Below are 12,858 nucleotides of genomic sequence, written 5' to 3' on the forward strand. Positions count from 1 at the left end.
CACTTCCCAGCTGTGTGACCCTGGGCAAGTCACTTAACCCCCATTGCCCCACAGTATTAACTCCAAGACAGAAGGTAAGGGTTTAAAAAAAAAAAACAGTAGGTATTTAATGCATGAATTCTAACCCACTTTATTTAACTCCCTCTCTAATTTCTGATGTTTATTCTTCTTGGAGAAACATGTAATGAAAATAAGAATGAAAGTGAAATTCCACAGCTGTTTCATACAGGCCAGTGAATCCTTATTGCCTTTCATTTGTAAAAAGTCCCTTCTGGATTATTTTCTGAATAGGCCTTTCTCTAGATAGTTAGATGAATGAAAGCCAAATATACATAATTGATATTATTGATATAACTCAAGTACAGATAAGTAATGAAAAAGTGTCTTCCCTAAAAACATCAGGTCACTAAAATTATTATTAGTGTTAATAAATATTAATGTTGACTATTAATTATTAATAGCTAATTATTTTATTATAATTATATTATTTTATATTATAGCTGTATAAAATAATATAATATATTGTACTTAATAATTATTATTAATAACAAACCACAACTTCACAAACTATTTTTTTTAATTCTTTAATTCAAATGGTATTGGGAACCAAACAGTTCTAAAGGTCAAAGATTTAAAGGTCTGAAAACTTTTAATACTGCCCATTTACCTTTGTTTTTAAAAGATCAGATATGTCAGAATGATTATTAAATGGTTTCTGTTGCTGTGGTTGCCTGTGTTTCACCCACTGGTCACCTGGAGAACAATCTGGAAACAACTGCTGGTTGTAGCGAAATTTAGATCTACTATATACACCAAACCAGAAAAAGAAGAAAATCCAGGTTAGGGAACCTTGTTTTTAATATAATGTAAATCTACCATACACAGAAAATCAAAGAAAAAAGAAAGAAAAAGCAGGTCAGAAAAGATTATTTTTTAATTATTAAGTAAAAATATTAATTTTTAATGAAATTTAGCTAACAAAGTTTTGAAAATTAAAAATTAAATTAAAACATGTCCCAACTTCAGTCCCATATAAGAAACGCAAAAGGACCCAAGTCCTTTTTTTGGTCCAGGGTTTCAATTTTACCAGTTTAAGGAAACTCCCAGTAAAGAAACTCCTAAATCATCAATTGTTCTATAATTTATAATCTTAAAGAGTTGCCTGAGGTGGTAAATGTCTTCCCCAGGATCACAAAATCAGTCACAAAGGTTGAGCCCAGGTCTTTCTGATTCTAAGATGAGCTTTCTATCCACTATACCACACTGTCTCTCCAGTAAATAAAATCACTAAGAAATATGAAACCCCTCTTTGTATGTCTCCAGAAAGAGCTTCAATATAGGCTCAGAGTTAAGTATAAGATTATTGGTTCATGGGATCATTTTTGCCCTTCTCCAATATTTGGTCCATCACTTCATAGCAAACACTCACTCAAAGCACAATAAAAATCAGGTTTTATCTGGAGAAAAAAACCTGTTATAAAAGTGCATAAAACAAATAATTAAAATTTAGAGATATAACAAGAAATCCAATGAGATAATGGAGGGGGAAAAAGTAGAGGGGATAAATTTACCAGCTTTCAGTTGCAACAAGTGTCAGAAAAACCAACAAAATTACATCAAGATAGATCTTCCCTTAAGAATATCAAGAACTACTAATTCCAATTGTCCACAATTATGCTCATTTTGGGAGTCACAATGGATAAGTGTGCCAAGACTGGGAGTCAGGAAGGCCAGGGTTCAAAATCTGTCTCAGATATTTAATGGCTGTTTAAGCCTGAGTAAGTCACTTAATCTTGTTTGGCTTAGTTTCTTCATCTGTAAAATGTATTGGAGAAGGAAATAGCAAGCTACACTAGTATCTTTGCCAAGAAACCCCCAAATGGAGTCACAAAGAGTGAGATAATTGAAAACAACTAAACCTTAACAAATGCTTAGCCAGGGTGTAAAAACCCTTCATTTGCAACCTGCTAGCTACTGAAGCTGTTCCTATCTGCAATTTTGTGGCCCTTTCCTTCCTCTGAGGTATCCAAGCTTCTTTTGCCCTACTTTTACCTTTTATATCTAATTTTGAGCATAAGCCAAGGATCTTTCCTAGTAATGTTTTGCTTCACTCTCTTTCTTAGTCTATCACTTAGTGACCTCATCACTTCATATAGTAATAATAATATTAATGAAGATGATTACAATATGATAGCAGCTAACAGTATTTTAAGGGTTTCCAGAAAGCAACTAGGTGGCTCACTGAAGAGAGTACTGGGTCTGGCATCAGAAAGATCTAAATTCAAATCTGGCCTCAGAACACAATAGCTGTGTAACCCTGGGCAAGTCACTTAATCTGTTTGCCTTAATCCACTAGAGAAGGAAATGGCAAACCATTCCACTATCTTTGTTAAGTAAAACTCAAATTGGATCATGAAAAGTCAGACAGAAATTAACAACTCAACAACAAAAGTACTATACAAATATTTCATTTTAACTTATTTCTATGTATTATGTCTCAACTCTAATCACAGAGCTATAATTCTAGTTCTAGTCTCTTATCAGAATCTTATCTAATTTTCTTATCAGAAATTTCAAACTGGATATACCACAGGCATCTCAAACATGTCTAAAACCAAATACAACTTTACCTTCTAGTCAGCTGAGTTTGCAGTATTATCCTAAGCTCTCCACTCTCTCATCCCATATATCCAATCAGTTGCTATATCTTGTCAATTCTACCCTCCATCTGAACCCTTCTTCTACTCCATTACCCCAGTTTTAGGCCTTCATGTCTTGTAATATTTGCCTTGTCTCTCTTCATTATAATCAATCTTCCACAGGTCCCCAGAAATGACCATGTTGAATAAACCCCAGTGGCTCCCTATCATGTCTAGGACAAAATGTAAGTTATTTGGTTTGGCATTTCAGGTTTTTCGCGATCTAGACTTTCTCAATCTTTTCATTATTATTAGACACCACTCCCCTTAATGCACTCAATAGTCCAGCCAAACTGGCCTTTTATTTTAATACATAACTATTTCCTGCCTCTGGGCCTTTGTACTGTCTGGACTCAATGCCTGGAATGCATTCTCTCCTCATCTCTGATTCTTAAAATTCCTGGCTTCCTTCAAGACTTGGTTCAACATCACCAGATTATACAAGAGACTATTGTTGATCCCAGATTTCCTAAGAGGCAGTTTGACATAGTAGATAAAATACTGGACTTGAGAATCATAAAGACCCGAGTCTAAATCTCACCTTAGGTTGAGATTTGTTGTATGACCCTGGGCAAGTCCCCTCTCTAGACTTCAGTTTCCTCATTTATAAACAGAAGATAATGATAGCACCTACCTGACAAGGTGATTATGAGGAACATATTATTCTAGTCAGTCAACAAGTATTGATTAAGCACTATGTTAAGTTTTGGGAATATAAGGAATGATAAATGCTAGTTCCTGCTCTCATGAATGTCATAAGGGAGGAGAAAACATGAAAATAACTATAATCTTAGAAAGAAGGGGACTGGGTTAGTAATGAGGAGAGAGGGGAGTAGAAATGAAACTAGAAAAAGCCTCCTGCAGAAGATGGGATTTGAGCTGAGTCTCAAAGGAAACTCAGGGAAGCTAGAAGTTATAAGGGAGGAGGAAGAGCATTCCAGGCAAAGGAAATAGCAAGTATAAATGCACAGTGAGGAAATCGAGTATAACATATGAAGTAAAGCAAGTCGACTACTGTATATGAATAAAATCTGTAGTGTTGTGCAAACTTTCTAATGCTATAAAAATGCTACCTATTATCATTGTTGTTGTTCAGTCATTTCAGTTGTGTCCGACTTTTTGTGACTCCTTTTGGGGTTTTCTTGACAAAGATACTAGCGTGGTTTGTCATTTCCTTCTCCAGCTCATTTTACAGATGAGAAAACTAAGGCAAACAGGGTTAAATGACTTGTCCAGGATTACACAGCTAAGTGTTTACAGCTGCAATCGATCTCAGTTCTTCTTGACTCCAGGCCCAATGCTTTATCCACTGCACCACCTAGCTGCCTCACCTATGGTCTGAAAAGGAAATTACCATTTATTGTTTTTTTTTAATTATCATAAGATTTGATCATAAATAATCCTTTACTTGGTAAACTGCAACTGTGATTTACAGTTAGATCTAGTTATTAAAATTAATTGTGTATAAAATTTTAATCATAACAGTAGACAAGGATTGATATAATTTGACATGCTAGAATTTAATAGCAATAAATTAAATATATTTAAATAAGTTAAAGACTTTCTGCATTGCTAGAAAATGAAACATTTCCCTTGTCACACCCTCTAAAGGTTAGTACATAAAAGGCGATGGGCCCTGACCCAACAAGAGGATAAAGAGGATATTCAATAAAATAAAGGACTACTTTCAAGCTTTACTGATGGAAAGACAAGAGATGAACAGAAAATCATGAAAAAGAAATAAAAAAGGATGTAATATGATTAAAGTGTTTCTGTTACTATATGAAAAGTTGATACTTGTAACTCTTAAGAATATTATCATAATTAGGTGAGTTAGAAGGGCACAGATATGAGTTGACTATGATGGAATAATTCAAAAAAATAAAAATCATAAGTGAGAATAAGGGATACACTGAAAGAAAGGAGAAAGGAGAGGAAAATCAGGGGAAATTATCTCATATAAAGGAGGAGAGAAAGGAAAAGCTTTTGCATTAGAGGAGAAAATGGGGAGAAGGGGCAACATTTGAACATCTATAGCAGGGGTCCCCAAACTGTGGCCCCCGCAAGGCCATTTATCCAGCCCCCACTACACTTCAGGAAGGGGTACCTCTTTCATTAGTGGTCAATAAAAGGAGCACTGTACATGGCGCCACAAAGTGTGGCATCACTCAGGTACAGTACTACTTCTAGTGACATAATCCTTTGTGTGGCGCCTTGTTCTGAGAGTAACTGAATGAGAACAAGGTGCCACGCAAAGGATTATGTGGCTGCACAGTGGAAGACATCAACATGGTGAGTGGCGATCTGGGGGAGGGGATTCCGCACTGTGTATACTGCTGCCCAGTATAGTGGTAATGGTGATGGGCCTGTGCAAGGTGTGACAGGCCCATCACAGCCAGCACTACAACCTCTGCTATCCCAGACAGCGGTATACAGATTTGTTCAGTTTTTTTTATAGTCCATCCCTCTAACTGTCTGAGGGACAGTGAACTGGCCCCCTGTGTAAAAATTTTGGGGACCCCTGATCTATAGGAACTGGCTAAAAGAAGGAATAACATAATAATGCTGTTGAGAATTTAAAACTATTTTACTCTACAGCGAAATAAAAGGAGAAAGGGATAAGAGAAGCTGCAAGGGAGAGAGTAGTGAATGCAGATAAATGGGTGGGAGAATTAAGTATCAGAAGCAAAACAGACTTTTGAAAAGAGAGGGAAAACAGAAAGGAAAAAATACTTGTGGAGGACCTCAACTTTGCCCCCTTAGAATCAGATAAATCTAATCATAAAATAAACAAGAATGTTAAGAGATAAGTAGAATTTTCAAAAAGAAAAGAATCATTCCCTCCCTAGCAAAATTGAGTATAATCCTTTAGATATTTAATGAAATTGAGGCCTTTCAAACATTCCTGATAAAAAGACCAGAGTTGAATAAAAAAATGTGACTTTCAAATTACAGGACTCAAGAGAAGCATTAAAAAGTAAAAACAAAAGAGAAGGCATAAAGGACTCAATCAGATTAAACTGTTTACATTCCTTTGTTAGAAGGCACATAACTCCAAAGAACTTTATCATTATATGGGCAATTAGAAGGAATATACATACAGAGGGCACAGGTGTAAGTTGACAATGATGGGATAATATAAAAAAACAACAAAATTAAGGAATAAGAGAAGGGAAAAGTAGAAAAGGAAAAGTTAATTCATATTAAAGAGACACCAAAAGACATTTACACTGGAGGGGAATATTGGAGGGTGGTGAGTAATGTTTGAACCTTACTCTTACTAGAATCGGGTCAAATAGGAAATTGCATAAAAATAAGTGGGGTAGAAAGAGAGAGGAAGAAGAGAAAAGAATTGCTGAGAGAAGGGAGGGTATACTAGGGAACACAATGGTAAAAAGCAAAACACTTTTGAAGAGGAGCAGGGTGAAAGGAGAGAGATAGAGAAAAAGATAAAAAAGAGGGGAAAATGGGAAATAGGAAAATAAACAGTAATCAAAACTATGAATGTAAATGGGATAAAAACACCTATAAAAAGAAAGCAGATGGCAGAATGGATTAAAAAAATTACAAAAATATGGTGCTAAAACTTCAACCAGGAAGAGCAAAAAAAAAAGAAAAACAAAAATACAGGCCAATTTCCCTAAAGAATATTTCTGCAAACATTTTGAATAAGATACTGGTAAGGAGATTATAGCAATATATGACAAGGATCATATATTATGACCAAACAGAATTTACCAGGAATACAAGGTTGATTCAATATTAGGAAAACAAGCAGCACAATTGATCATATCAATAACAAGGCCAACAAAAATAATATGGATTACTTCAACAGATGTGATAAGCTTTTGACACAACAAAACACTTGTGTTCAAAACACTAGATATCATTATTTTTCTAAAACCATCAGGAAGCATTATCTATAATGGAAATAAGATAGAAAACTTCCCAATTAGATCAGGATTCAAAGATGCCCATCATCAGCACTATTATTCTATATTGTAATAGAAATGGCAAGAGAAAAGAAAGGAATTGAAGGAATTAAAATAGGCAATGAGAAAACTAAACTATCACTCTGCAGATCATATGATATTCTTAGAGAATCCTGGAGAATCAACTGATTTGCTTAAGCAAAGTGTGGGATATAAAGTAAAACCACATAAATTATCAGCAATATCACCAACAAAATCCAGGAGATGGAAAGAGAAAGTCCATTCAAAATAACGATAGACAATATAAAATATTTGGGAACCTACTTACCAAGGCATCCAGGAACTACATGAATAAAATAACAAAACACTTCTCACACATACAAAAAATATAATCAAAATGACAATTATACCTAAATTAACTTATTTATTCAGTACTATACAAATCACACTACCAAAGAAAATTATTCTACAGAGCTGTAAAAAAACAAAATTCATCTAGAAGAATAGGTCAAGAATATCAAGGGAATTAATGAAAAAATAAGGGCAGCCTAGCTGTACCAAATGTTAAAACTGTAAAAATGCAGTAATTGTTTAAAAAAAATATGGTACTGGCAAAGAAACAATGGTGAATCAATGGTATAGATTAGTTACATAATACAAAGTCGTAAATGGCTATAGTAAATGTAGTGTTGATTGTGACAAAGTGTTGATAGTGACAAAGATCACAGCAAATGGGACAAGAACTCACTATTTGGCAAAAATTACTGAAAAAAACTAAAAGTTTGGCAGCAAGTAGAGATCAACATTTCATACCATATACCAAGATAAGGTAAAATGAATAAAAGATTTAGGCATAAAGGATGATACAATTATCAAATTAGGGAACCATGAAATTGTTTATCTGTCAGATCTCTAGATAAGGGAAGAGTTTATGGCCAATCAAGAGACAGAGAGCATTACAAGAGGTAAAATGGATAATTTAAATTTAATTATATTAAATTTAAAAGGCTTTGCACAAACCATTGCAACCAAGATTCTGAGAAAAATGACAACTGGGAAAAAAATCACAGAAATTTTCTCTAATAAAAACCCAATTTCTGAAATATATAAGAGAACTCAGTCAAATTTGTAAGAAGTCATTCCCTGATAGATAATGAACATGAATATGAAAAGGTAGTTTTCAGATGAAGAAAGCAAAACTGTTTGCAATCATATGAAAAAAATATTGTAAATCATTACTGATAAGAGAAATGCAAATTAAAATAACTTTAAGGTATATAACACATTATACTGGTTAATATGACAGAAAAGGAAAATGACTGGCATTGAAAGGAAAATTGGAACATTACTAAACTGTTGGTGGAGATGCGTTTTTTTTGATCCAATCATTCTGGAGAACAACTATGGTCAGAACTATAAAACTATGTGTACCATTTTACCAACAATAACACTTACTAGATCTATATCTGAAAGAGATAAAAGAAAAGGGAAAAGAACCTTTATTACCAAAATATTTATAGTAGCTATTTTTGCAGTGGCAAAAAATTAGAAATTGAAGGAATACCCATTGACTGGGGAATGGGGGTACAAATTGATTGTGAAGGAATACTATTGTACTATAAGAGATGATGATTGGGATGATTTCAAAAAACACTTATATGAATTGATGCAAAGTGAAGTGAGAAGAGTCAGGAGGACATGATCAGTAGGTAGTAACAGCAATATTGTATAATGATCTACTATGAATAATAGCTATTCTCAGTGATAGAATGATCAAAGAAAATTTCAAAGGATTCATGATGAAAAGTGCTATCCAATGCCAGAGAAAGAAATGATGTAGTCTGAATACAAATGCAGATCAAAGGTGTATTTTTACTTCACTTTTCTTTGCCGGTGGAGGTAAAGAGGGTGTGTGTTCTCTTTTGCACGGATAATATTGAAATGTGTTTTACATGACTTTACACTTATACTCTATATCAAATTGCTTTCTTTTTCAAGATGGGTAGTCAGGCCTAGAGATGGGAGTTCCTAGGTTCAAATCTGGCCTCAGACACTTCCCAGCCATGTGACCCTGGGCAAGCCACTTAACCCCTATTGCCTAGCCCTTACCATTCTTTTGCTTTGGAGCCAATACACAGTATTGACTCCAAGATGGAAGGTAAGGGTTTAAAAAAAAAAAGAATGTACTAGGTGCTATAGAGGATAAAAACCAGAATCAAAGGATTTCTTATGAAACAGCTTAGTTTTTAAACAAGGGATTATTGAGATTTATACTAATTAGAATAGGAAAATAAGCTAAAATTTCACTTTGAGGAATACTAAAATCCTAAGTTATATCAAATTTTTACCTAGCCAACAAATATATAATAACTTGGAAAAGAAAAATACAACATTTCTAAATGTTTTTTACTATGTGAATCAAGTAGATTTGTATTTCACCTGTAACAACTGGTTACCATGTGAACAGAACTTCAGAAATTGAGAAAGGAGATTTTTCAATTCCTAATTGCAACTATTTATCTAAAAGGGATCATCTCAAGTTTGTCACACTCAAAACTTGCATAACATTCACAATTAGTCTTTGTCAAGACTTTAGCAACCCTTTTATAATGTTATAGAAAACTTGAAGAATATTTTTCTAACCATCAAAGGACAACCTTTAATTGCATAGCTCTAAAGAAATTTTAAACTACCACAAAGCAAAAGTCATAAATATACTTCTTTACCTCATTTTCTCCACACTAGGTTTGGCTGGCGTCCCACTAGCTGAGGAAAACCCATTATCACTGTCTGAGGAATCCCCAAATCTTCGAGAAATCCAGTCCCTTAACGGTCTGAGAAAATAATGGTAGCTATTATCATTCAATTATAAGAACTGTAACCTGTAAAGTCTGTATTTCAAGTGCCAAAAAACATACCTGATAAACGGAATGGCCATGAAAAACTTGTTAGGTGCCAAACCAAGTTTTGACTTTGGGGTCATGTCATTTCTATGGCAGGGCAATTTCTCAATTGAGAACCAATCAATATTCTGAAAGCAAGTTAAAAAAATTATTTTTCTTAATAAACTGAATAGAACTGAGGCTGAAGTAGCAGTACCAAGCTAGAGTTTGCTAAGTTTGCTACTCTTTATCTAAAAGTAATCCTGTAAAATAAGTATCAAATGATAATATATGTATAACTCAGTGGAAATGCTTGTCAGCTCCAGGAGGGAGAAGGGAAAAGGGGAAGGAGAGAAAATGAAACATGTAACAATGGGAAATTTTTTTTTTCATTTTTTAAAAATACATAAATAAGTCACATTAAAAGTAATACTGTGTGACCCTGGGCAAGTCACTTGACCCCCATTGCCTAGCCCTTACCACTCTTCTGACTTGGAGCCAATACACAGTATTCACTCTAAGATGGAAGGTGAGGGTTTTAAGAAAGAAAGAAAGAAAGAAAGAATAAATAAAATAAAGTAATATTGTATCCTTTGTACTTTTTTGGAACTACTATTTACAAACAGAATGAGCACTGGCATTATATAGAAATAAGTAAATGTTTCCATTTGTTACATACCCGAATCTCTCTTCTGGTTTTGGGGTTGAATTTTGTATCCTTTGGAATTCCTGGGATGATGTACAAACGAGCTAGTTGGTCATTGATTCTTAGTTCAATGTAATCATCCTTACAAATGTAATCTCTTATATCAAAACCAGTTTCTTCAAAGACCTAGAAATTTAAATATTTAGAAATATTTTAATTCAAATATGACATTTTGTAAAAAAATCTATTCATTTTATGAACAAAATAATTATTATAAAATTCCAAGATAATAAATAAATATTCCTCTTTTAATAGTCTTTTTCAGCTCCTCAAATTTATACAGGGAGTTGTAGATTTATGGTGACTGGATCATAATATGTTAAAAAAAAAAAAAAAGCACATTTAGTATTGCCCAACCAATCTACACTGAATTCACTAGGAGCTGGCATTTTCCACAAAATCTGGGCTATGACTTCTCTAGAAGAAGCCACAGAAGTCATTATTATGGCTCTGTATTTACTCTATCCCTTCCATTCCCCACTCTCCTAAGTAAAACTTTCAGGTTCTAAGCTGAGTTCCAACACACTTTGATAACAGAAGCACAATTTTTCCTGATTTCAAATTAAATCAATAACCAAAGAAAAGAGATCAGTCCCTATCACTCACATGACCAAAATGGAGCAACAGTCTCAGGGGCCTCCACCTCCAGCCTCCTTCAGAGCAAGCCTTCCTCTCAGACCTCCTTCAGAGCAAAAACCTCCTCCCCTTGTCCTCAGACCCTGCTATCTTTAAGGAAACCATCTAAGTCCCCTCCCCTCAGTTCTCACATCTACCAATCACTGTCGATGTCTCCCCTGTGCCAATGGTGGCTCTAGCTTAACCCAGGACCGCCCAGAGGTCTGTTTCCTTTGCACATGTCTGTTGAAGGTCATATTCTCAAATAATTAAATCTTGATCTTTGCTGCAGCCCTTCCTAAATCCTGTTACTCTGAGTAGGGTGGAGATTGGAAGTTCCAAGACCTGGTTCTGTCATTCCAAGTATCTCTAATTGTATCAATTCTAAAATCAATCATGACTCAAAGAACTTCCTGTTCTATGCTTAAGCATAGGTCAAAGCCCTTTCCATTGTTTAGCAAAAGGTTTCTGTCCTAAAGTAGTCTTAAGTAGTGAGGAGAAGGATCCTCCCATTCCAAGGAGTTTCACATTCCAATAGAGTTCTTACTATCAGTAGGAAAATTTTCAAGTATGAAATTACCCAATGAGGAAATTTCCAACATTCATAAGTCTAAGAAATTTTAAGGCTTACAGTATCTATTTTGGTTATGCTATTAAGAGGTAGATTTCTTGATTTTTAAAAATTAAACATTTTATTGAAGACTTAATGTTTGACTATTTAAACTTGTATTAGAACTACACAGTTAATTTCAATTAATAAAATATCATAATTTTTTTCATGTCTATTACTAAAAACCAGAACACTGACCCTTCCTCCCCACCCAGAAAGTTCCCTGATTTTAAGGGCCATGGTTTCCTCTTTATTCATAACTTCCCTGAATTTAGTCTAAATGTTTGTGATGCTAAAAAAGTTAGCAAAATTTTATAACATATTAAAATAAAAGGTAGATATTATTCAAAAATGATCATTTCTGAAATATGCCTTAAAATAAGTTTCATTCCTACCTCGGAAACTCATGAAATGGAGTAAATCATAAATACTTAAGAGTTTTTCTGTTGAAATACAAACTTTCAAAGGTTAAATGTGGAGGCAGCTGGGCGGCTCAGTGGATTGAGTTAGGTCTAAAGATGGGAGGTCCTAGGTTCAAATCTGACCTCAGACACTTCCTAACCTTGTGACCCTGAGAGCCAATACACAGTATTGAGTCCAAGACAGAAGGTAAGAGTTTAAAAAAAAAAAGTTAAATGTAATCCTTCTAATCATATTTTTAAGTATAAAGCAAAAGGGCTACCACTTTAGAAAGGGTTATATATACTAAAACAAATTTCAGACAAGTATAATACAAAGTAATAGAAGGTAATCATAGGTTTTTAATGTTAAGAGAATTATAAAAATATATTAACCTTATAACTATTACACTTACTTTACTTAAAGTACTTACCAGCAGATAGTTTTAACTGATCATTAATTTCTGCAAAATCCTAGAGGGAAAATTTAATATCTATTCTTGCACTAACCAAATCATTTTCTGAACTACAAATTTCTTGGAGCATATAAAATCCAATAAAGATCATAGTATAAATGGATTTTTTTGTCTATTATATATGTACTACAAACCTACAAATTAAAATTATCTCAAACCAAATCCTATCAAGCTAAGTTTTAAAAGGACTTCTTTAAGCTGATGATAATCAATAAGCAAAAAGACAAAATCAAATGTTGTACTTCTTTATGTCACTCTGTCTTTATTTCTTTATGACTTAAAATGCAGATGGAAGAGAAGGTAAATGGGCCAATCTGATCTCTACAAAATTACCCTCAAAAAACTATTATATAACACCTCAGAACAAATTCTAGAACAGCATAATCCATAAAAAGTTAGGGTGAAGTAATTTTTCAGCCCAAAACAACTTAGAAGGCCAGCACATGCACTAGGGCAGAGGTGGAACACAAAACAACACACCAGGGCATGCTGCACTGTGGAAACAGGGCCTGGATGCAGCTGAAGTAGCAGCAAAGGCTT

The 12,858-nt window shown here is 34.0% G+C and overlaps 1 protein-coding gene across 3 annotated transcripts in view; it reads right to left on the reverse strand.

The window, feature by feature from the left end:
• DCP2 (decapping mRNA 2) overlaps positions 1-12,858 on the reverse strand; it is a 76,836-nt gene that overhangs the window by 24,645 nt on the left and 39,333 nt on the right. For 2 of the 3 annotated variants that reach the window (XM_007486591.3, XM_016431358.2), the window contains exons 5-8: positions 10,193-10,345; positions 9,550-9,662; positions 9,358-9,465; positions 668-803 (exon numbers count right to left, since the gene is read on the reverse strand). In XM_007486591.3, coding sequence (XP_007486653.1) covers positions 668-803; positions 9,358-9,465; positions 9,550-9,662; positions 10,193-10,345 — 510 coding nt within the window. The remainder of the gene's footprint in view (positions 1-667; positions 804-9,357; positions 9,466-9,549; positions 9,663-10,192; positions 10,346-12,858) is intronic. The other variant, XM_016431359.2, reaches the window with a different exon arrangement.

This window comes from Monodelphis domestica, chromosome 3 (genome assembly GCF_027887165.1).
Source record: "Monodelphis domestica isolate mMonDom1 chromosome 3, mMonDom1.pri, whole genome shotgun sequence".
Classification (NCBI taxonomy): domain Eukaryota; kingdom Metazoa; phylum Chordata; class Mammalia; order Didelphimorphia; family Didelphidae; genus Monodelphis; species Monodelphis domestica.